The 20,911-nt window shown below is 47.1% G+C and overlaps 2 protein-coding genes and 2 long non-coding RNA genes across 4 annotated transcripts; 3 read left to right on the forward strand and 1 right to left on the reverse strand.

Moving 5' to 3' along the window:
• Positions 1-2,530: 2,530 nt before the first annotated feature.
• CCDC158 (coiled-coil domain containing 158) lies at positions 2,531-5,344 on the forward strand (the record flags this gene model as incomplete). The annotated part of the gene is made up of 4 exons (XM_079307184.1): positions 2,531-2,575; positions 2,916-3,068; positions 3,743-3,935; positions 5,259-5,344. The coding sequence occupies 4 exons, from the start codon at positions 2,531-2,533 to the stop codon at positions 5,342-5,344; spliced, it is 477 nt and encodes a 158-aa protein (XP_079163310.1).
• Positions 5,345-5,884: 540 nt separating this feature from the next.
• LOC306802872 lies at positions 5,885-8,806 on the forward strand. The gene is made up of 3 exons (XR_013774501.1): positions 5,885-6,317; positions 7,909-8,016; positions 8,716-8,806. It is a non-coding gene; the product is annotated as an uncharacterized lncRNA (long non-coding RNA).
• A 2,269-nt stretch (positions 8,807-11,075) lies between these two features.
• On the reverse strand, positions 11,076-12,701 carry STBD1 (starch binding domain 1). Its single transcript, XM_079307250.1, has 2 exons — positions 12,408-12,701; positions 11,076-12,322 (listed from the first exon to the last, which is right to left on the reverse strand). The coding sequence occupies exons 1-2, from the start codon at positions 12,637-12,639 to the stop codon at positions 11,526-11,528; spliced, it is 1,029 nt and encodes a 342-aa protein (XP_079163376.1). The 5' UTR covers positions 12,640-12,701; the 3' UTR covers positions 11,076-11,525.
• Positions 12,702-12,884: 183 nt separating this feature from the next.
• Positions 12,885-14,211, forward strand: LOC306802562. The gene is made up of 4 exons (XR_013774400.1): positions 12,885-12,982; positions 13,500-13,587; positions 13,804-13,842; positions 14,144-14,211. It is a non-coding gene; the product is annotated as an uncharacterized lncRNA (long non-coding RNA).
• Positions 14,212-20,911: the final 6,700 nt, after the last annotated feature.

Below are 20,911 nucleotides of genomic sequence, written 5' to 3' on the forward strand. Positions count from 1 at the left end.
GAACAAAACCTCAGTGCCCTATCCAAAATCCCGGAGAAACAAAGCCCAGAGGGAGGTGCTGCCCCCCTCCCAGGTGAGTGTTCATGCTTTGTTAACACCTGGGACTGCTGGAGCATTAAAATCCCGCTTGAGGATATCGCAGAGCTTCAGGATATTGTAGGGTATTTTATTTACCTGAACACTCATTTCCCTCTTATCCCTGTGGATAAGAAAAAAACTTTTTGCTGCTGCAATTTCAATCCTTTCCTCGAGCTGTTTTCCAGTGCAGTGCAGCAAGGCAAATGGACACCAGAGATCTGTTTGCAGCTGTTCAATTCTTACTTGTCTGTACTAGGTCACATAAGACCAATTTTCTCCTTTTGTCTGTCTTTCAGCACTAAGTGGATGGTTTTTTCTCTTGTAAATGAAAATTATGTGGCACCCTTGAGGAATGGTTATGCGTTTTTCATCTTAGACAGATATTTAAATAAATCAACATACCTGTCTATCTCTTGAGTTTTGTCAGACTTAATCTCTCCAGCTGAGGATTTTGTTTTAGGCCAATTTCATTCACCTGCTCCTAGAAACTTGTGTCAAGGTGGTCTTTTAAATAACCTGAAATGAGGGGCAGCCTATGGACACCTGTGTGTTCCTTCCTGAAATCGAGTTCCTAAATGGCACAGTCAGAAATGTAATTTGCTGTGAAGTGATTGCTTCTTTACTCTGCACCCTCTCCCTCACCTTGAAAATACCAGGGAACACAGAAACTTGTTCTCTCTGACGAGACTGGTGTAAAAATAAAAATATAAATATTCCAATTTTTATTACTGAACTGAAATTAGGGCTAGATGCCTTGGAATCTTTTGCTTTTAACCCTCTGGGCTTTTCTTTGGCGGGACAGTCCCTCACCCTGAATTCTGCCTTCACAATCAACCCCCCAAGATATGCCACCTTACTGACCAAATACCATATTGAAAATGATCCAGGCTCTTCCTCTATTCCCGTGAGAGTATTTCTACCTCCATCCTTAATCACGGCAGCGCTAGATCACCTGCGACCCCCGCCCACAAAATGGTGCCGCCCCCGTGAGGGGGCAGCGGCCATGTCGGGGCTGAGGGGCTCGGCGCCGCAATTCCTGGCGGAGCCAGCGGCTGCTGCGGCACTGCCGGCGGCTCAGCATGGAGCCCGAGCGGGGAGAAGCGTGGCGGCTCTGCCCAGGGCGGGTTGGGTGGGCAGCAGCGCCCTGCGAGCGGCGCCATGGAGCGCTGAGGGCGCGGAGTGCGCGGGCGGCCCTCGGAGCCCTCAGCGGGATGGCGGGAAAGCCTCGGGCCCGTCCCGCTGAGGGGAGGCGGCTCTGGAGTCCATGGGCGGCCCGAGGGCATCGCCTGCTCCGCTGGCCTTTCTGTGGCTCTGGCAGCCAGGGCTCGCTGCTCTCCCCGGGGTGCCCGCAGGAGCACCCGCGGCGCGGCTGTGGCACGTTTAATGAGCACGTTTAATGAGCAGGTTTAATGAGCCCGCAGCTAGCCAGGTACGGCGAGGGCTGCTGGGCTGCCCGGGGCACACAAGGGCTCCAGAGCACCAGGCACACGGGAAAATCCGAATGGACTAAACGAGACACCGGTCAATATTATCCGACTTAACATTGCCACTGAGCAACATCTTTTTGTCTCTTTCCTTCTCTTTCTTTGTCTCTTTCTCATTTTGTTTATTTTTCTTTTTCCTCTTCTTTTTCTCTTTTTCCTCTTCTTTTTCCTCTTTGTTTTCTCTTCTCTCTGCATCTGGCTTCGTCCTGACAAAACAAACCAGGAGATCTGGAAAATAAAAGGAGGGAAACTCACCTTCCCCTCAATATCTTTAAGCCCTCCTGCAGTTTTAAATTTAGGTGGGCAGAATTAATTTTGTTTCATAAAGTTGAGTCTTAATAGATTGGAAAGTAAATACACATATTTTTTCTTCACAGGTGCCGTTCCAATGAACAAGAATATCCGGGTATTAAGGTAGTACACAGAATTTGTTTGCTATTAGAACATGCCCGTCCCTGCTCTGCATCATTATATTTTTTTCCCCAGAAGTTAGTGCTTGAATTTAATGATTTTTATACACTGTTGTATATCTAATATTAGAAAGTTTCTCCCACAGAAGGAACATAAATGGGTGTGAAATTTGATGGCAAATTGAGATTTGATTTACTGATTCACTCAGACTGATGATTCAAAACTACTACCACACCCTCAGGAATGGGGCAAATGATCCATTGCCTGATCAATTCTAATAAAATAAGACAGTGTGAATGGGCTCAGGTTTCCTCCGTTTTGTGCTCAAACTCTCTTATTCTACCGTTTCTCTCCCTTGGTGCTTAAATCAGCTTTTTCTTGCTGGTTTCACTGAGAGTTTTGTCCTTTCTTGTTTGAGATATCCTAATTTTTGCCCCGCTGCCAGTTTGAGTTATACAGTAACCCCTTCAAAGTAAAACTATCCACAACTTGATACTAATAACAGAACATCGAAATGACTACATTTCCGACAGGTGGCAGAAGTTACTCTTGCCAGGATGAGATTTCAGCCGGTGTTTTCTTTTGGGCAGAGGATTGAGCAGGTAAGGGATGAGCATGGGGTGGCAGCACTGCCCCGTAGAGTGACAGTGCCTGCAGATTGCGAGCAGCACCCAAAGCCTGCTGGAGGCAGATCATTAATCTGGGGTCTGATTATAGTGCAGAACTGTTAACAGTAACCTTAATTTGAGAGAAGCTTCTGCTGCTCCTACACTCCACTCTCTGCCCTGTTTTTTTGGTTTCTCAGTGCTTTTGTTGAAGTGAAGCAGAGGCTGCACACGCTGTGAACTGAAGAGGAGAAAAGCCAGAAACCCCACAAACCCGCTCAATGCATTCCCACAAGGTGCAGTGGGAGTGTGAGGTGCCAAACTGAGCCTGTTGGAGAAAGAAAGGATCACTGAGATCTTCCAAAAGCAAATTGATAATGTGACCCAGATCATGGGCCAGCATGGCCAAACTGCTGCAGCAATGGAAGTGGAGAAATCCCAGCTGAAAAAAGACATAAATGATTGGAAGCTCAAAGCAGAACAGCCTAAGGTTTGCAAACAATGATGTATTTGTGTCTCTTTATGACAGTAAATGTTTTATGCTTTTAAATCTCTGCCTTAGTTGAGAATTCCTGTGGAATTCTAACAGCACTCAGTTAGCAGGGCAGAGGAGGATAATAGTATAACATTGCCACTACCTATGGACAATTCTGTGGTGAAAAGCAGCTGCCAAAAGGCTGGTGTGAGCTGGAATGACCTGGGTGAGATGAGTGTCCATGCCAGAACAGAACCAGAAATACCAAGTGTTGCTGAGAAGCAGCAGACAGGCAGCACTCAGAATTCCCAGCTTGGACACTGGTTATTAGACAAGAAATACAGGATTTGGCAGTCCCATGCAAGTCATCTTCAGATGAAAAACCACTCCAGACAGGGAATTTCATTCTCTTCTGTGAGAAGGCATTTGAGTGTACCTGGGGGAGCTGCTACAAGAGAATGGAAATCATGTTGATATGCTACACCTGGTAAGGTTAATTATTCTTTAGAGCCATCAGATCCAATTCTGCTGCAACTTTTTTGCCTGGATTAGCAATTTTCAAATGAGTAATTGTTCTGTTCCACTCTGGTTTTCTTTCCTGCCCCAAACTGGGGTTTTAAGTAGTGGTGTCCACACATCTTTGTGGTTATTTTACATAATTATGTTTGTCACATGTAATTGTTTTTTTATGTAAGCAGAGTGCAAAGGATGAGAAAGAAGCCAGAATACATGAAATGGAGGCCAGGCTGAGGGAGCTGGAAAAGGTTCAGCTGGTTAGCACATGCACCAGGAGGCTGCAGGCACTGAATGATGCAAAACTGGAAAAAGAGGAGCTCCTGCAGGATCTCCAGGCTGGCCAGAGGGAGCTAGCTGGCCTTGCAGGTAGGCAGCCTCAGCTCAGCTCCCACAGCTGCTAATTTGGGCTCCTGTTAAAAATAAAAGAGCAGCCTGCTGGCTGAATCCAAATATGGCTGCTGGTGCAGGGTGAGGTTCCTGCCAGCACAGGATGGTCAGATTGTTCCAGGAGCTGTGTCACAGTGTGGGGTTCTGGCACTGGGGTGGGGGAACACAGACTTTATGGCCCATCTCAAAAAAGATGTGAAACTGCTTGAGTCAGGAGGTGGAAAAAAGTAGAACTTGTAAATCACAGAATAGCAACCTGGCCCTTTTTCTCAAGAGTGGTATGTAAGGACAATGATTTTTCATTACAGGAACCATCAACTATGCTCTCTCAAAATCTTTAGCTATTTTTAATAGATTTCATATAAATCTCCAGAAGTGACCTGATGTATCTCCCAGGTTTTTTCATTAATTTCAGCCTCAAAATCTGTAGGAGGCCACAAGTTAGTGGAGGCATTTTCCAGGAGTATTTTCTGGTTTATTTCCTGATGTGGTGGCAAACATTTACATCAAGGAACAAAGGACAGTTCCTTCTGTGAAACCCCTGCAGCATCAGGCACTCCCATTCTCTTTTCTCTGAGTTAATCAATTTATACTTCTGAAGATAAAGAAGGAAAAAGGACTGATTTTTAATTTAGTACCATAGTGAGGACCCAACAGGTTGCAGGAGAATTTGAATCAAAGTCTACTTTAATCCTCTTGGTTCCTGCATCATTAGTTATTGTACAAAATTAAGCAGCTCCAACACTTGAGACAGACTCTACCTGGGTGATAGTCTGGTTTCCTAGCTGGAATGTGGAAAAGGAGGATTTGGTCTGACTCAGTATCACTTTGACCATTCTGAAGCTGAGGATTTGTTCCCTATATAAACCTGCTGAAACCAGTGTGTTCACATTAAAAATTACCTATTTTTTTTTAATGCAAATGGGGTAGCAAAGTGTTTCCAACCAGTTCCATCCCCAGGTGGAGCAAAGGTCAGTGAACATGTGAAATGCTGAAAAATCCAGTTTTCAATGAAAGGAAGGGTTTTTTGAACCAGGCCTTTGCCTCAAGTCCTGAGCAGTAAAATGAGAATAATATTGCACTTCATGTCCAAATGGCTGTGGCAATAAAGGGGTTTGTACCTGCAGACAGCTCAGCTGCTGCTGCTGTGTCTGTGCCCTGAACAGCAATACCTGGGGTCATGGCTTAAAAAGGATAAAACAAGAGTCAAGGGGGGGAAATATGTGCATTTGGATGAGTTGAGGTAAGAATTGACAGCAGAGTGCCTTTGTAAATCTTTTCAACTGAATTATTTTGTTTCAGAAGCTTTGCAAGCTGGACAGTTTGAAGGAAGAACCATTGCAGGATCTAAAGAGGATTCTTCAAGAATTAACAAGCTCAGACACTAACATTCCCTCAGAAAATCCCCTTTAACAGCCATGAAGAATGGTGTAAGAAGAACAGATTTATTTCTGTTGTGTGCTGTGTACTTACAGTGCCCTCTGAAACTGGGATCTGAATCTTGGTGTGCTTCAGGAGCAGTGTGGGATGTGTTTTTGCAAGAGGATTTGGCTTGCACATAAACTTGAGATAATCTGGACTCTCCTGTTTTTTGCCAGGTTCCTCAGATACCTTAGGTGGTAGGGATATAGAAGATGACCACCTTATTTGCCTTTAGTGCTTGCTTTTGTTTTGTTTTGTTTTTTGTTTTTTTTTTTTTTTCCCTCTCCTTTCTCCTTTTCCTGCCATATCCAAATGCAGGAAATTATTTTTTAAAAGCACATGATAATGACAGCAGTATATGAAGCTAAAAATCCATACAGCACAAATTCTGATGTTTCTAATCCAGATCATAAGGCTCCTTCATAAAAGAAAATGTAATTAGTGAATTTTGATTAGGATTAAATCAAAACTGCAGCTAGAGAGGTTGCTACTGCAAGCCCAGTGGAAAAGCACATTTTAGGACAGTGAGAAGTGCTTTCATTTAGCTGAGTAACCTGCTTCTTACAGTACTCATTTGAGGTTCACTTTCCAAGGCTTTTTCAATGCAGCCCCAATCCTGAGCTTGTTTGTATTGTTTTATTCATAATGCTAAGAGCTTCCTGGGAATTATAAAACAAAGCTTTCATGTCACTTTCATCCCTCTAAGCAAGAGCTCTGAAACATGCTTGTGTTGTTTGCTTTTAATTTCCATGTATAAGAGCTGGAGACTCCACATTGGAGCTTCACATTGTCACTGTGGATGCTGGCTAGCATCACCAAGCTTTAGCATAATCCTTCCTAAATGCAGGTTTTGCTCTCATTTTGCTTTCAGGGCTCCTTCCTGCTCACATCCCACAGATCTTCAGTCCCAGGATGTTTCCCTGCTCCTTACATCCCTTGGTAAGTTTTCACTGTCAGCATTGAGGTCAAATTGAAACATTACAGAATATTATAAAGAATATATTCCCAATACAGTGTCTCTTCCTAGGAATTGACTCAAATCCCTCTTAGGTGCTATTACAAAGTCTTGATTGTATTTGCTACAAAATCTGTATCTTGTTGGAAAGCAAGTCTAGGCTCTATTCATTGTGAGGAGTAACTGCTTTGGGTGTTCTTTCTGTACTTCTGAGTATTAAAGAAAATCTCCTGGGCAGTTACTGTCTGCCTTCTAGCAAACCCACTCAGCACCCAGGGATTTTCCTAAATAGCTGCAAGTAGGAGGTTTTATGCAGAAGACTTGAGAAGTAGTTGAGCAAGGGGAGTTTGTAGTGAACTGAGTCTTGGGTTGTGAGCAGCCACAATATTCCCTGTTTGGGAAATAAACAATAGTGAGAAGATAAATTACATGCTGCTTTTAGGGCCTGCTCAATTGCCTTATTCAAACTAAAAGGCTGTAAGGATGCTTGACATCAATATTTGCAGTAAAAAATAGTTGTAATAGCTGTTGTGGTTCTTGTAAAACAGTTGGTAAAGTTCTAGGGTTTACTGAAAAAAAAAATCCTGGTGTAGATTTTATTTAATAAGAACTTCAATTTAAAGAGAATGTTTAGATGATTTATAATGGCCTTTTGTATTATTATTGATGATAATATTACTATTTTCCCTAGCTTCTCAGCCCATGGAAATTAGTGAGCCCATACCAAAGAGGCTACAGAACAAGATGGAAAGCCTGAAAAACTTGGTGGAATCATTACAGATCACAAAACAAGATGCCAATATTTACCAAAGCTATTCCTGTTTTATGGAAAAAACCACACTCTCTCCAGAAACTGTTCTTGGCACCTGCCAAAGCAGTACCTGTGCTTTTACTAGCACACACTAGTTTTACTAGCAGTACTCACTTCTGCTTTATCCTGCTCCTGGGAGAGTAATTAGATTAACTCCACAATGCCCCTTAACTCTAATAAGCTTCAGCATCCTTAACATGTCAAACATGGCAGCTGCTCAGGGGTGTCCTCGTGTGCTGTCACAGCCAATTACTGGGAATTTTGCACAAGCTGATGACCCTTTCATGGAAACTGCAACATTTCCAAAACTTAGTTGCATGAGCTCCTGGGATGGCAGGATACCAAATGAGATGAGGGTTTATTTTCTCTGCACTTTTTCTTATTGCACATCCAGTCTCTTCCCCTTTTCTCCTTTAAGTCACATTGCACAGATTTGGGAAATTATTATTTTCCCTCATCACACAATGCATTTGTGTTAGGAACATGCAAGTGACATGATGTAGGTAAAACTAATGAATTTATTTACATAAATAAGTCAAAGGTAGGTGTTCTCATTTTTATTCTTTGGCATCCATTAATATATCCTTAGTGGTTTTTCTATATTCACATGAAGAGTTACAAACTGAAGCTGCATTTGTAAGGGCTTGGTAGGTACAGCATAGCTTGTTATGGGAGGACTTTTTGAAGCTTCAGGTGGCTGCACCTGAGACCTCAACCTTTGGAACATAAAGTGGTGTTCAGCTAATCCATTGTACTATTTTCAGCCATGTCTCCAATGATCAGAACTCAGGAAGTGAAGAGCAAGAAGTGCAAGGAAAAGGAGAGAAAGCTGTGCAAGTGAAGGCACTGCATGCATTAGTGATTGCTTTCATGTAGGTACACTGTGCTTAAAATGTGTTTTTAGAGATAAAATGTAAGGGCTTTTATTATTATTTAACTCTTGTTTATAGCTCTTATTTTAAATGAGCAAGCAGTACAGAGTGGAAGGAGACCTTAAGGATAATCTCATTCCACCTTCCCCTATCCCACATTGCTCCAAACTCAGTCCAGCCTGGCCTTGGACACTTCCAGGGTTATAGAAGCAGCCACAGCTTCTCTGGGCTGCCTGTGCCAGGGTCCCACCTCCCCCACAGGGAAGAATTTCTCCCTAAGCTAAGTTCTTCCTCCTGAAGTTTGAATTCCATATTGCACCATGATTCATTTAAGCAGAATGGACTCATCAAACCTTAGTTTGAGTCTTGTGTGGGAAGAAGAAATTAATGAGTTGATCTTAATCTGTTCTCAGTTATTGCCAACAGTATTTTAATTGAAGGATTTTTAATATTTCCTGTTAATTTTTTTACACTGTTTCTGACAGTTTTTGCAGCCATGTTGCAAGCTCTGTCAAAATACTAGTAAAACTAGCAGCTTTACAGCCTCTTGCTGGAATCCAGCAGAGTTGGGGACAGGTCTGGGCTTCCCCCCTGCCCCCAGCAGCAGGCAGGGAACAAGTTCATAGACACATGAGCCTCAGAGCAGCCTCTTGCTTGCCTCTGCAGCCCCAACTGCCCTTGTTGTTCCATGTCCTGCAGGTGAATGGCACAGGAGGGCTGTGAGGCCAAGCTGCCCACAGCAAGGACAGCACAGATGGCAGCCTACCCCTGGAAGAAAACCTAACAGCAGCAGAATACCTGCAGACACTCCAGAGGGTAAGTTCAGCTCCCAGAGAGAATGTGGGATGGGCACTGGGGGTTTTGCAAAGCAAACTAGCTGCAGTGGTGGTTTTTTTAGACTTTGAAATGGTTTATGCCCAGTCCCCTCAGGCTGCTTGCTCAGCTCACCATCCAGCTGCAGCAATCAGCAGCTGTGCAGCAAACTGCCTCACAAAAAGGAATAGTCCCTGTTTCAGATAAAAGTAATCAAAATTTGTCACAAGTTTTCTGTCAGAAGTATGAGGAGGTGAACTTTAAAGGCAGCTCTGTGGTTGCAGGCTTTACCAAGCTGTGAGTGAGACAGTTTATTCTTTGCTGGGAGATCTCCTGAGGCACTGGCTGTTAGATCCACACAGGAATGTCAACAAGAAGTTGTTTCTCACACAGAGCTTCACTGGTCTCACAGCCAGGACATTGTATTAGACAGCTATCAGCCATTCCAGAAGCATTTTTTTATGCAGCAAGGCAACTTTGTTTAAATCTACTTTTACCTTTGAGCAACTAGATTATTCAATAGTGAGAAAAACATCCCTTTGAACTTGGAGAAAATATTAATAAGTTCCTCCAGAAAAAACAAAATCCAGATTTCTGCCTTTCACTATGCCCAAACTATTTAATTTCCATAGCATAGGTGCTGCTGGGGAAGCAGTGATGGGAATGGCAGAATCATTTAGAGGCTGTTGCAAAAGCTCAGTGCAGGTCTTTGTAGAAACAGCAGCTGATCATTCAGCAGTATGATACAATCATGAGGACTGTGGGATCAAAGCACAGGGTGTTTAATTTTAAAAAAATAATTATTTTCAATTGGAAAGGCTTCTCAGGCTTGGTCTGTTTGACATGTTCACCATTGCATTAGAGAATCTATTCTAGCATAGGTTAAGTAGCTTTCTAGTGAATAACTTAATCTTATAGCACAGTTAATCTCCTCAGACAAGCCTCCAGCATGGGTATAAATATGCTCAGGCAGCAGGGGCTGCATGACAAGTGCTTTTTAACTTGACAGTATCTCACTGTTTGAGGAGCTGGCATTAGAGGGGAAGGGATTTGTAATCACCTTGAAATGAAATGTTTTGCCTTGACTTCAGGGATTTCTGAAGATCACCTTCTATTGCTGCTGTATATTGGCTATAGTATCCACTTCAGTTTCCTGTTAGAAAAGCCACGTGCAAAGAATGCAGCTGAGGTTGTTTTGATGGATAAAAATCACTCTCTCCCTCCTCACCATCCCCTCAATACCCTCCCAGGAGTTATTGAGCTGTTTTGTGGCCAGGACTGCAGGAGCAGACAGACCAACCCACTCTCATTGAACAGCTGGTATCAAACTGCCAGTAAGAACGTTTCCAACACTTGTTCTTCCCAGCAGCTCCAGCACTGTCCCACCAACTGGGTGCCCATGAACCCACCAGATGCAGGTCAGTCTCTGTTTTTTACCAAAGCCATTCTATTTCACACATCCAGGCCGCTCCACCACATAGAGCAGCAAGGAATTGGGAGAGACATTTAGATCAGTGATGTGCTTTTTGAAGTACATATTCACCCCAAAGTACTAATTTGTACACTACAAAACTGCTTTTCCAGACTGTGCTCACTCAAGGGAAGGGCTTTTTGCAGGCTAGGGCTTGGTTCAGCATTGTGGAAAGAGGAGCTTGCTCAGGTGGCAGCATGTATTTGTAACCAAAAATATAAAAGGCAGAGAAGCAGAGCAGCTTTCTGCTTCTATAATATAAGGATACCAACTAGCTGAAGCTGGAAGTATTCTACTTCATCTGGCTTACTACAAGGCCACAACTTAAAGTAAATTCAAGCTGAAAAGCTTAGTCTTAAAAAAAATATTTACAAGGTTAAGCCAAATATTTGCTATCAGTCCTGTGGTATTGTTCCTCAGTAGGCCACCTGACTCAGTTCCAGCCAGAACCCTATTCCCTAGCCACCACAGCATTCCAGGTTTTTTTTAAAGCCTGCTCCCATCCTGACAAAGTAATTCATTAAGCCGAGACAGTCCTTTGTGACCTTTGCTCTCCCCTCAGCAGGAGTGGAGCTGCCTGCCAAGCCTTTCATTTGAGCCGAGATGATTGCTGGACAGTAGGGGGTAGAGAATGAACTATTTTGGGGTTCAACCTTTTGTTACTCACAAGAGGGAGGGCCACTCCTCAACAATTGCTTAGCACTAGGATTTCAGGTCAAGTGGCTCACTTGCATCAAAGTTACCAAAATGAGTGAGGTCAGTGGTCAGTTGGTAATGAACAGTCAAATCTGAAAATGTTTATTGTTTCCTTAGTACATTACATAAATTAAAACACTTAAGTTCCTGTTACAGTGTTGGTAACCACGCCTCCCAGTGCGCTCCCCAAGCCCAAGCAGTGGGTGCCACGATGCATCCCACAGCCCCACTCAAAGCAGCACTAACTCAAGTCCAGGGTCCAGATCCACCTGGACAGGCAGGTGCTTGGAATGCTGCTCGTGCCTTCTCAGCCTACCTTGTCTCTTCAGCACTCACTCAAAGCTGATTGTTCAGGTTGCCAAAAGGTTTCCTAAAGGTTTCCTGCTGCTTATGTGGTTCGATACGGGATTTCCAGAGCTCTGCACTTGAGAGGGTCTCCTAGAGAAGAAGGGGAGCCCCCCTAGGGTTTCGGGGCTCGGTGATTCACCTAGGCAGGTCTGCCATTAGGTCAGCAGCTTCCACCTTCCCATTAATGGTATCCCCACCACTGATGAACAATTTGATCTTCATGTTCAGTCACTAGGGTCCTGTTACTGCATTCTTCCCAGCGTCTGACCTTCCCGTTCTCCACCAAGATAAATTTCCACTCCACCCTGGTGTCTGCGGGCAGGCTGATGGACTCGGACCAGAAGCCATCCTTGTCACACTTGAGGGGGACGTAGCTGTGCCACTGGCCCAGACACTCGTGGTCCCCCGTGACCCCGATGAGCTGTGCTGCAGAGTGGGTGATGTAGTGCACACGGAAAGCCACGTGGATGTTCTGGAACATGGGCGGCACGGCTGCAACTCTCTTGGCTTTGGCGTCCCCATCGCAGCACTCTCCTTGTTCCCATTCCCTGCTGTCTGAGTCTTCCATGCTGCCATCCTTGCCATCCTCCCCTTCGACCAGGTGCTCAGAAACAACTTCCCACTCTTCGTGGTCCAAGTCCCTCCTCTCAGCTGGCTGACACGGCTGCTCCTCGCTTCTGTCCTTACAGTCATCGTCAGAGGCTCCTGCCAAGTTCATCACGCACCATCCGTCACTTGCCTGTCCCACCTGGGCTCCCGGTTCTCCCGCCTGGCTGCCGGCCACATCAGCCGGATGCTCCCCCGGCTCCGTCACACCGTGCTTCGGGATCAGCTGCTCCAGCTCCACGGGTTCGCCGGGACCCGCAGCGCTGGGGACGTGGTTAAGTTCTTCCCTTGAAGCAGCCGCCGGATCCTCCCCCGGCTCCCCAAGGCCGGACGGGGCAGGAGCCGCCGGCTCGCCGCCCGCCGCAGCATCCTCTGCGGGTGACATTGAGGGAGAACGGGTTAAGCGGAGCGCCGGCGACCCGAGCCACCCCCCCGCCCCGCCTCGCCATCCCGTTACCTGCGGCCGCCGCGCTCGCCCGCCGGGGCCCCTCTCTGCCGGCGGCCTCTCCGCCCGCCTCGGCCCGCCCGTCGCCGCTGCCGTACCAGAGCCAGGCCAGCACGGCGGCCAGCAGCCCCACGAGCAGCGCCGGCCACAGCCCCGCGTTCAGCCAGCCCCAGGCGCGGCGCTCGGCGGGCAGCGCGGCGGCGCGGGGCGGCCGCAGCACGGGCGGCCCGCGGTCACGGGCCATGGCCGGGCGCTGCTGCGGCGGGACCCCGGGGCCGCCCCTCGGAGCGCTTTAAACCGCGCTGGGATCCGGGGAGGAGCCGCCCGCGCCGGGCGGGGCCGCGCTGAGCCGCGCCGTCGGGGCGCTGCGCGGGCAGAGGCTCCCAAAGTCAGCGCGGAGAAAGTTTGCGCTGTGCCCGCGCCCGCACCGCGCTTCTGCCCTGTCTCAGAATTGACAGACGGACCTCTGGAGGTCATCTGAGCCCAAGTCCCCGCTAAGGCAGGGTCAGGCAGGGAGGATTAATTCTGGCAGCGCTGGTGGGCTTAGATGCTCCAGCAGGGCTGTGCTGAAGGGGACTGATTTGCTGGTAATTGTAACGCTTGTGCTGATGAAAACGCTGCTCTGGTATCTTTGGGAAGCGAGATGAATTCACTGCTGTTTTTGTAACCTCTTCATCATACTCTAATGACTATAACTGAATTCCTTAACATTTCCCTACTCTCCTGGCCTCTATATTATGCCCGGGAAGCTTTTTGGGCTACCAGGAGCTCAGAGTCCATTAATGTGGCAGATACTTAATGTTTATTTACATTTACCTTCACTTTGCTACTCTTGAGGTGATGATGTTCAAACCTCATTTCAAAATTAAGAGGTTGTACATATAAGCCATATAACCCAAGAAAGTAAATACACCTTGGGACTTTGTATTTTCAATTGGCAATTCTGGGGTGGCAAATTGTGAAAATGTTGATAACACCAAAGATTAACACCAGGGAAGGAGCGAGGAAAGGCAGTTCCACTCGGTTCTGATTTTTTAATTTTAATATTTAATTTAGTATTTGTGTAAGGGATTTTTTTAATCCATTCTCTTTATCTGACCAAAGGTGTGGACACGACTGGATCTCTAAAGCCCACTGATGAGATTTTGCCCACTATCTCATTAGAGAAGAGAATGGCTAAGTGGATGTCCCAGTAAGTCTATTTCCAGTGTGTGAACTCCTTAATCTTCCAGTGCCAGCCCGAGCAGCGCTCCCTCAGCTTAGAGGGACAGTAAATGTCAATCGAATTTATAGAAGCACAAGTGTGCAGCCTCCGTGGGGCAGCTCTCTGGCTGGCATGGAGGAGGGAGGCTGTGCAGAGACACAGAATCCATGATCTGAATATCTCCCCTTGCTTTGCTTACCACAGTAGCTGAGGAACCGTCTCCTCCAGCAAAGTGTTGAGCTGGTGCGTAAGTCAAAGTGTCTATTTTGGTACTTGGCTGTCTGGGCTGTGTCCTGACATGGGCTCAAAGTGCACTGCTCACATCTCCTGCTCACTGACACAGGGAAGCAAAGAGCTGTGGAGCCAGGAGGTGGCTGGACACTTTCTCAGGGACTGAAAGCTTGGGTGCACTCTCTCTTACCACTGTCAGTGCTTCAAGGTGCTGCTTAAAACAGACCCTTGGCTGTAATGGGCTGTGCTAACTACTGAAACTTTGCAGAGTAGGTGATCTTTTTGCACTTTACTTACATTCCTTTTTTCCTAGCCTTCAAAACAGCCAGTTCCTGCTCTGTGTGTGTCCACCACCTTGCTGAGCTGGGATTGCCAGCTGGGGCACCTATACACTGTAAGTACTGTAAGTACTATGTGTGCACTGCAATTTAGATGTCCCAGTCACCTCCCTGCAGCAGAGCAGACACAACCCATTAATTACTGTAGCATTACACTAGAAGGGAATCCTCCAGCCAGCCCTCAGCACAGATGAAGAGGTAATGTTTGGAGCTGCTAACCTCACATTTCTTTCCTTAAGCATTGGATAAAACAGTGTAGGAAGAGACATCAAGCAAACACAGCCTTTGCAGGTTTCAGAGCCAAAACCAGAACAGAAGGGCAGATGTTTACTCTCCAGCTCTGGGACCGAGGCAGCAGCCAGAGGGGCTGTTAGGAAGGGCAGTGTCTTCCAGGAACTCTGTTATTCTGTCAGCTGTGCCACCTAGTGGCACAGGGAATCTCTAGCTTAACTGGAAACAGTCTGGGGTTAAAAAGAGTGGGAAAAGGAGCAGTGTCCTTTTCCCATCTTAACCATAATGCCCAGATGTCGAACTAAAGCAGTCTCCCTGGGAGCCAGGCTCAAATATCAAATTCAAGGCTAATGCCATGGGGGTTTTCTGGGCATTTCTTTGACACTTTCTGTGCTGGATCCCCACCTAAGCAGGTAAAAAAATGGGAAAGGCAGAGTATTCATGTACTTTGGAGGAAACCATGACCCTGACTGGCATTCTGCCCCATCCCTCTCCCATATTATTTGCAGTATCTCAGCTGTGAACACTCCTGTGCAGCATTGCACAGCAGTCAGTAGGTGGCACAGGAGGAGTGTGGCTGTCAGGAAAAGCTCTTCCCTCCCAAACAGAGAGGAGATGCTTCCTCTCAGTTGCTGTTAACTTCTCAAAGAGTGGTTGGTTAGCAATGAGGACACCCCAGGTGCAGACCTGCTTTCCATTATGAGCCATGGAAATCTGGAAGGCAGCTAACAGGCACCTCAGGAGTCCCTTTTAGGCCTGGTGTCATTGTTCTTTAAGAGCAGTGGCCCAACCTGGACACAGATGTCACCCCCAAAGCTCTTACCCAGGCTGAGAAGCACACAGCACACAGGTTTTCCACCTATTTTTGAGGACACAGGTTGTGATTCTGAGTTTTCTCTGCTGTTTTTCCATGTTAGAATGCATTTCATCCTTGCTTAGCCAACTCAAAACATTCAAGAGGTCTAATGCCATTCTTTCCTCCTTACCCATAGTAATCTGCCTTGGAATTCCTTCTTGGCTTTGAGGCAGAGCTTATTGCTTACCCTGCCAGTCTCTTTCTGCATTTCCTGTGCTTTCTCTAGATTTCTGTACTGTGACAGTAGTGTCAATGACAGCTTTCCCTACATCCCTTTTCCTGCTAGATTTGTTTCCCATGAGCCATTATTTGCCAGCTTTCTCAGTTTATTAGTCACTGTGTGCAAGTCACACTTTCTATTTTGTTGTTCTTCCTTCTCCATTTCCCCAGCTGATACAGCTGCATTCTAGGTGTCCTTTCATAGTTGTTGCCTGTTGCTTTTTACCTCCTCCCAGGGATAAACCTAAGTATAAGATATTTGGCTAAATTGTCTCAAGCTCATCTCAGACTTCACTGAAGTTGTGGTACTCAGCAGCTCTTAGAAATTGAACCATAACTGAGATTTCCCAGCAAAATCCTGCTGACAGGCTCTCATGGTTATCTCACACCCTGGAGACATCATGCTTTGAGTGTGGATCCTTTACCTTGTCAGGCCCATAGGAAAATGCACCATGAAAGGTAGGTGGAGTGTGGTGTTATTTCCACACTCTGAGTTAGGCTTTTTAGAAATTCTGAATATGGGTCTTGATGCCCCCATATTTTAGATGCTGCTTCCCTGAAAACTGCAATAAGTTGTATTGTTTTATAAATCACATCATTTAATTCAAAATGGGGTGGGGTTTTTTGTTGTTTTCTGTTTTGCCTGACTGCTTTCCATGTGGGGATTCTTGGGAAAGGATTCTACCAAATGATCTGTAAGCTCTGGTGGTAATGCTTGTCTGGAGCTGCAGGGAGCTGCCTTCACTGGTGGTACCTATTTTTGCTGCCTGAACTAAAAAGCCAGGGATATAAAATAAGGCCACAGCAGGGATCTTTGGTGTGCCTTGAAGTGCAGTTGTGCTGCCATTGAGTCTGTGTCTGCTCTGGATGTGTCCCTGCAAGTTCCTCTTTGCTGGGTTCAGTGTGTGAGGGGGGATGGCACTGGTCACTCAGTCATGTGCTGCTGGGTCTGCTGACAGGGAAAGGCAGGAAGGGCTTTCCCACACAGTCCTGTCAGAGGGCAGGGCAGGCCCTGAGCCAGCACCTGATGCACTGGCTCCATCCTGGGGCCAGGGTCACATGCTGGAAACATGGCAGGGACAGTTTTTTGCTTCCCCAAAGTGTCCCCAAAGGGACAGAGCTGACCTACACAAGGTATTGCAGCCTGTGCTGGAGCCTAGTGCCTCCCATCCTAGAGCCCAGCTCTGCTTTTGGCCTATATTTAAGATATTAAATACTCAGAATTGAGGCTGGCAGGCACCCAAGTGCAACAGGGCACTGGGACTGGAGCCTGGGATCTGACAAGGAATGGGGACAGAGAAGCTGAGCTCTGGGAGAAGCACAGACCTAGAAATAGCCAAAGGGTGCTGGGTTGCTTGGCTTTGCTGTCAGGCACCATTTGCCTTCCCTTTCCCTCTCAGAGTTTTTCCTTCTGTGTTGAGCAGAGGACTCAAGCAGCTGGAGGCAGCGTGGCTGTCAGCAGCTGTGAGCAGTTCTGGAGTCCTGCCCACCCACACAGTCCTGGGATGTTGTTTTCTGCACTGGGATCAAACCCAGCACATCATGGGGCCAAAGCTTTGCCTGCTGCAGGGATTCAGAGCCTGGCTCTGCACTGCCCTCAGGGCTGGGGCACAGGGAAAACTGATGCCAAAGTAGCCTTCCTTCCTTTACCCTTTGCACAGCATTTTCCTCATCCTGCTCCCCACCTGTCCCTTGGGAGCTGCACCTCATTTCCAGAGGAGCTGGTGGCTGTCCCACACACAGCCCCCTTGTCTGAGCTGGCACACAGGAGCTGTTTGTATCCAGGCTGACATACAAAGCATTTGTTTTCCAGTGGCTGCCAGTGGCCAGCTGGGGAGAAGGATGACTCATTCCAGGCCTAGCAAGTGTGCATTTAAGTGCAGTGGACACTGGGAATCAGGGAGAGACTTCTAATGAGAGTTTTTGGTCTTTTTTTGGCAGTGAGTTTGGTGCACTTCAAGGATGGACACCCCAGGTTTGTGCTTGGCTGTGCTGCTCTGGAGCCACTGGTGCTGCCAGCTAGAAGATCCTTACACTACAGAATTTCAATTAGAGTTAGTTGATTGCCAGAGTAAATCATAATGTGATGCAGGATCATCTAATTGCAGCCTTCAATCCCTGTGTTTACTTCAGGAACAGGGGAAGATCTCAGGCTGTGATATAAGACAGGCTCTGAACAAAGCAGACTCTGTAGGTTTGCAGCCTCTCTCAAATGCAGTCAGCAGAGACTCTGAAAATCCCTGGCTCTCAGTGCAAGGTCTCCACTTTTCCTCAGTAAAACTGTGTGCAGAGGTAGTGTGCATCTAGGATTTAATGCAGCAGCAATGTTCCAGGGGCTGGAGTCTGCCCTTGAACTCTGTCAGATCAAAAAGCAGTTGAGAACAGGCTACAAAAAGATGAAAATGAGACTCCTAGAGTTCCTCCTATGGACCATCCCTCACCTCTGCATGTTGGAGTGGCATTTGTGTGAGACAGGACTCTCAGGTGAGGGAAACATGTACCATTGGTTTGCTCATTTCAAATGTGCTTTCCCTAGTGCCTGCAGTTCCCTTAAAACTGGGTATAGGTTGAAGTTTGAAGTCCTGAATGGAGCAAATAAATGGAGCAGCTCTCTCTCTCTCCCTCTCTCTGCCCCCTCCCTTTGGGAAGGTCTGGGCCAGGGGTGGAATGTTCATCCACTGCTTTGTAAGGCAAGAGTGAACACAATCCTGGTCTGGTTTTGCATTTCTCCAGGCTGTTTTTACCAGTTTCTCCTTTGGTCTGCTGTTGGGAACAGCATGGGCTCATATCAGCTGTGTTTTTGGTTCCTCCCTGGCTGCTTCCACACCTGTGCTTACCCCTTGGTGTGCAGAGGATGTTCCCAGTAGTCGAGGGCTGTTTGCAGCTCTCAGCAGCAGCAGAACAAGTAAACCTGGTTCATCCTGGAGCTGCCTCAAGGGCTGGGTAGAAAACTGAGGGCTTGGAAAACTGTGTCAGGCTCTGTGGGCAGTGCTCAAGACTATCAGATCAAGCACTTGAAAAGACAGTGTTCTTCCTGCTGCAATCTGCATTGCAGAAGCTCAAACCTGAATTAAGGTAGTAAAGCTCTGACAGGAGCAGCTTCACTGATGAGATGGGCTTGGCCCTGTAAGCCAGGCCCTCAGCAAAGCTGTGTAAGGTGCTCAGGCAGTGCAAATTGCCAGAGCCTCTTGTCCATCCCTGTCCAGATCCTGCCTTTTCCTTGCCTTCCTTTCCCAGCAAGGTCTCTGTTCACAGCCACTGGTGACATTCTCCTACCCCAGAAGGTGTTTCCTGGCTCAGCAGGGAGGGCTCCAGCAGTGCTCTGTGTCAGAGTTGGGCAGGAGGTGCTTTGAGTGAGGGATTCAGCTTTGGAAAAGTTGTGTGAGGGGAGAAATCCACATGGAGAGGCTGGTGAGGAAAAGGTGTCCTGGAGCGACGCTGAGTCCCACGCAGGCAGCACAGCCTGGCACCCGAGTCACCAGGCTTTGCTGCACAAGCAGATGAGTCAGGGGAGCAGCAGACCCAGGGAGAAGGGGGTGGTGGGTGTGAGGGGCTGTGCTTGCTGGTTTTGGTGCAGCTGAAGTTACAAGGAATATGTTTGTGTGATTATAAAATGTGCCACGTGGCCTGTACCACAGTTACCACGTGCATGTCTGTGTGAGTGGTGTACAGTCCACGAGGGCTGCAGTTATTTAGCTGGGGAGAGTAAAAAAATATGAGGGTCAGCCCCAAATTTCAGAAGAAAAACCATTTTTGAGGCTAATCTCGTAACAGTTTAGAGTAATCATTTCCTCAGAAGCAAAATTAAGTGCTATTGCAGGCAAATGTGTCATTTCCTGGGATGTCAGTGTCCCAAATCTGGAAGTCAAGCAGTGTTCTAACCCGAGAGCAAAGGCTGCTCTTACAAAAACACCAACTTTACTCCCAGGCCTTTCCAAGATCACCGATGGACCCAGTAATTGCAGTGTAGCTCTGCCCTACAGTGAACTGCTTTCCTGTCTGCAATTAATTTCCCTCTGTGGGAAGAATAAATTGAAGCTTGAGACAGTGAAATGCGATCACTACCCACTTACAAACCTTTCAGAAATGTCTCAACTCTCAGCTGAAATCAGGATCCCATAATTAAAATAATTAATTTTATTAATTAAGCATAGAGTACTAGACACCCACAGTGTGTGTAAGTTCTCTGGTGACAAGGATATGTGTGAGCTGTGCAGGGAAAGCAGAGGGGGAAGCCTCTGGAAACCTTTTCCTTGTGTGTTAGTGATGCACTTGGGTGTTTGCCAAGGGCTGCTCCTGCAAGGCTGGCAGTGAGCTCTGCATGGAAGGCTTGTGCTGCTGTCCTCCTCAGCCCTTGCTGTGGAACTGCAGCCAGCACAGGCTGTTTGTCAGGAAACTGGGAGTGGGAAGGACCTGCAGGTTCCCTGCAGTGTGTTTTATGTGTGGGTGAGCTGGGCAGCCAGGTACCACAGATCCACAGAGAGGAGCAGACTGCAAGCATCATGGAACAGCAGGAGATGAGTGGGCAAGCCTACCCAAACTGGAGATAAGGCAGAAACTGGTAGAGTGTCTATTAGGTGAAGCACTTTTCTAATTACAGCTGTGTTTTCAGCGTGGAGCTGAAACTACAGGGGGCCCTGGAGAGGCTGTTTGATGTGTCTGTGTGCCCTGGGGCCACAGCTGCTGAAGGGAGCAGTGCAAGGCTGGGCCCAGTCAGACGTGCTGTGAACAGGTCTGTCAGCAGTGCTGATGATTCAGTGAGGGCAAGCACGATTCCTGTCTCGGGTGTCAAAGTCCAGAGATCCACCAGGTGCCATGGATTCTCACCAAGAGACCAGGAGCAGAGCCCCACCCTCCTGAGTGCTGTCCCTGGTGTGGGCAGCACTAAACATCCACTGAGAAATGCCTCATGGTTACTGAACCACGGCAGGAGGGCTAAGGATCTCTGGGATCTCTTCTGATTTGGCTGATACTGTGCTGTGTGATTTCCTAATCCCTCACAAGCTTTTCCTGCCTTGCACAGACTCCAAGGAGCTGAGCACCTGGTGTTGCACAAAGTGAAGGAGGCACATCACAACCTCAGTAAGTCTGGCTTTTGATGTTTATTAAAGATATCTCACCATGTCCATGCTTCCCAGAATGTGGAAAAGCCTCTTTTCTCATCATGATGCTGGAAAGGGAGGATGTGCCTCTGCTTGTTTGAGGGATCTGTAATTATGGCACAGGACTGTGCCTCGAGCCAGCAGTGCACCCACTGCATTCCCAGGCTGCACTCCAGAGGTGGAGCCACTCCTCACAGGAGTGTTTGCAGTGTATCGAGGCTGGGGAGCACTTCCTTGGCTTCCAAAGGCAAAATTATTTGCCAAAATAAAAAAAAAAAAAAAAAAATTCCCCCAAGAATCTAGAGAAACTATGTGGTTCTATGCATCACACGGGT

The sequence above is a fragment of the Erithacus rubecula genome, assembly GCF_903797595.1.
Source record: "Erithacus rubecula genome assembly, chromosome: 5".
Taxonomy (NCBI): Eukaryota; Metazoa; Chordata; class Aves; order Passeriformes; family Muscicapidae; genus Erithacus; species Erithacus rubecula.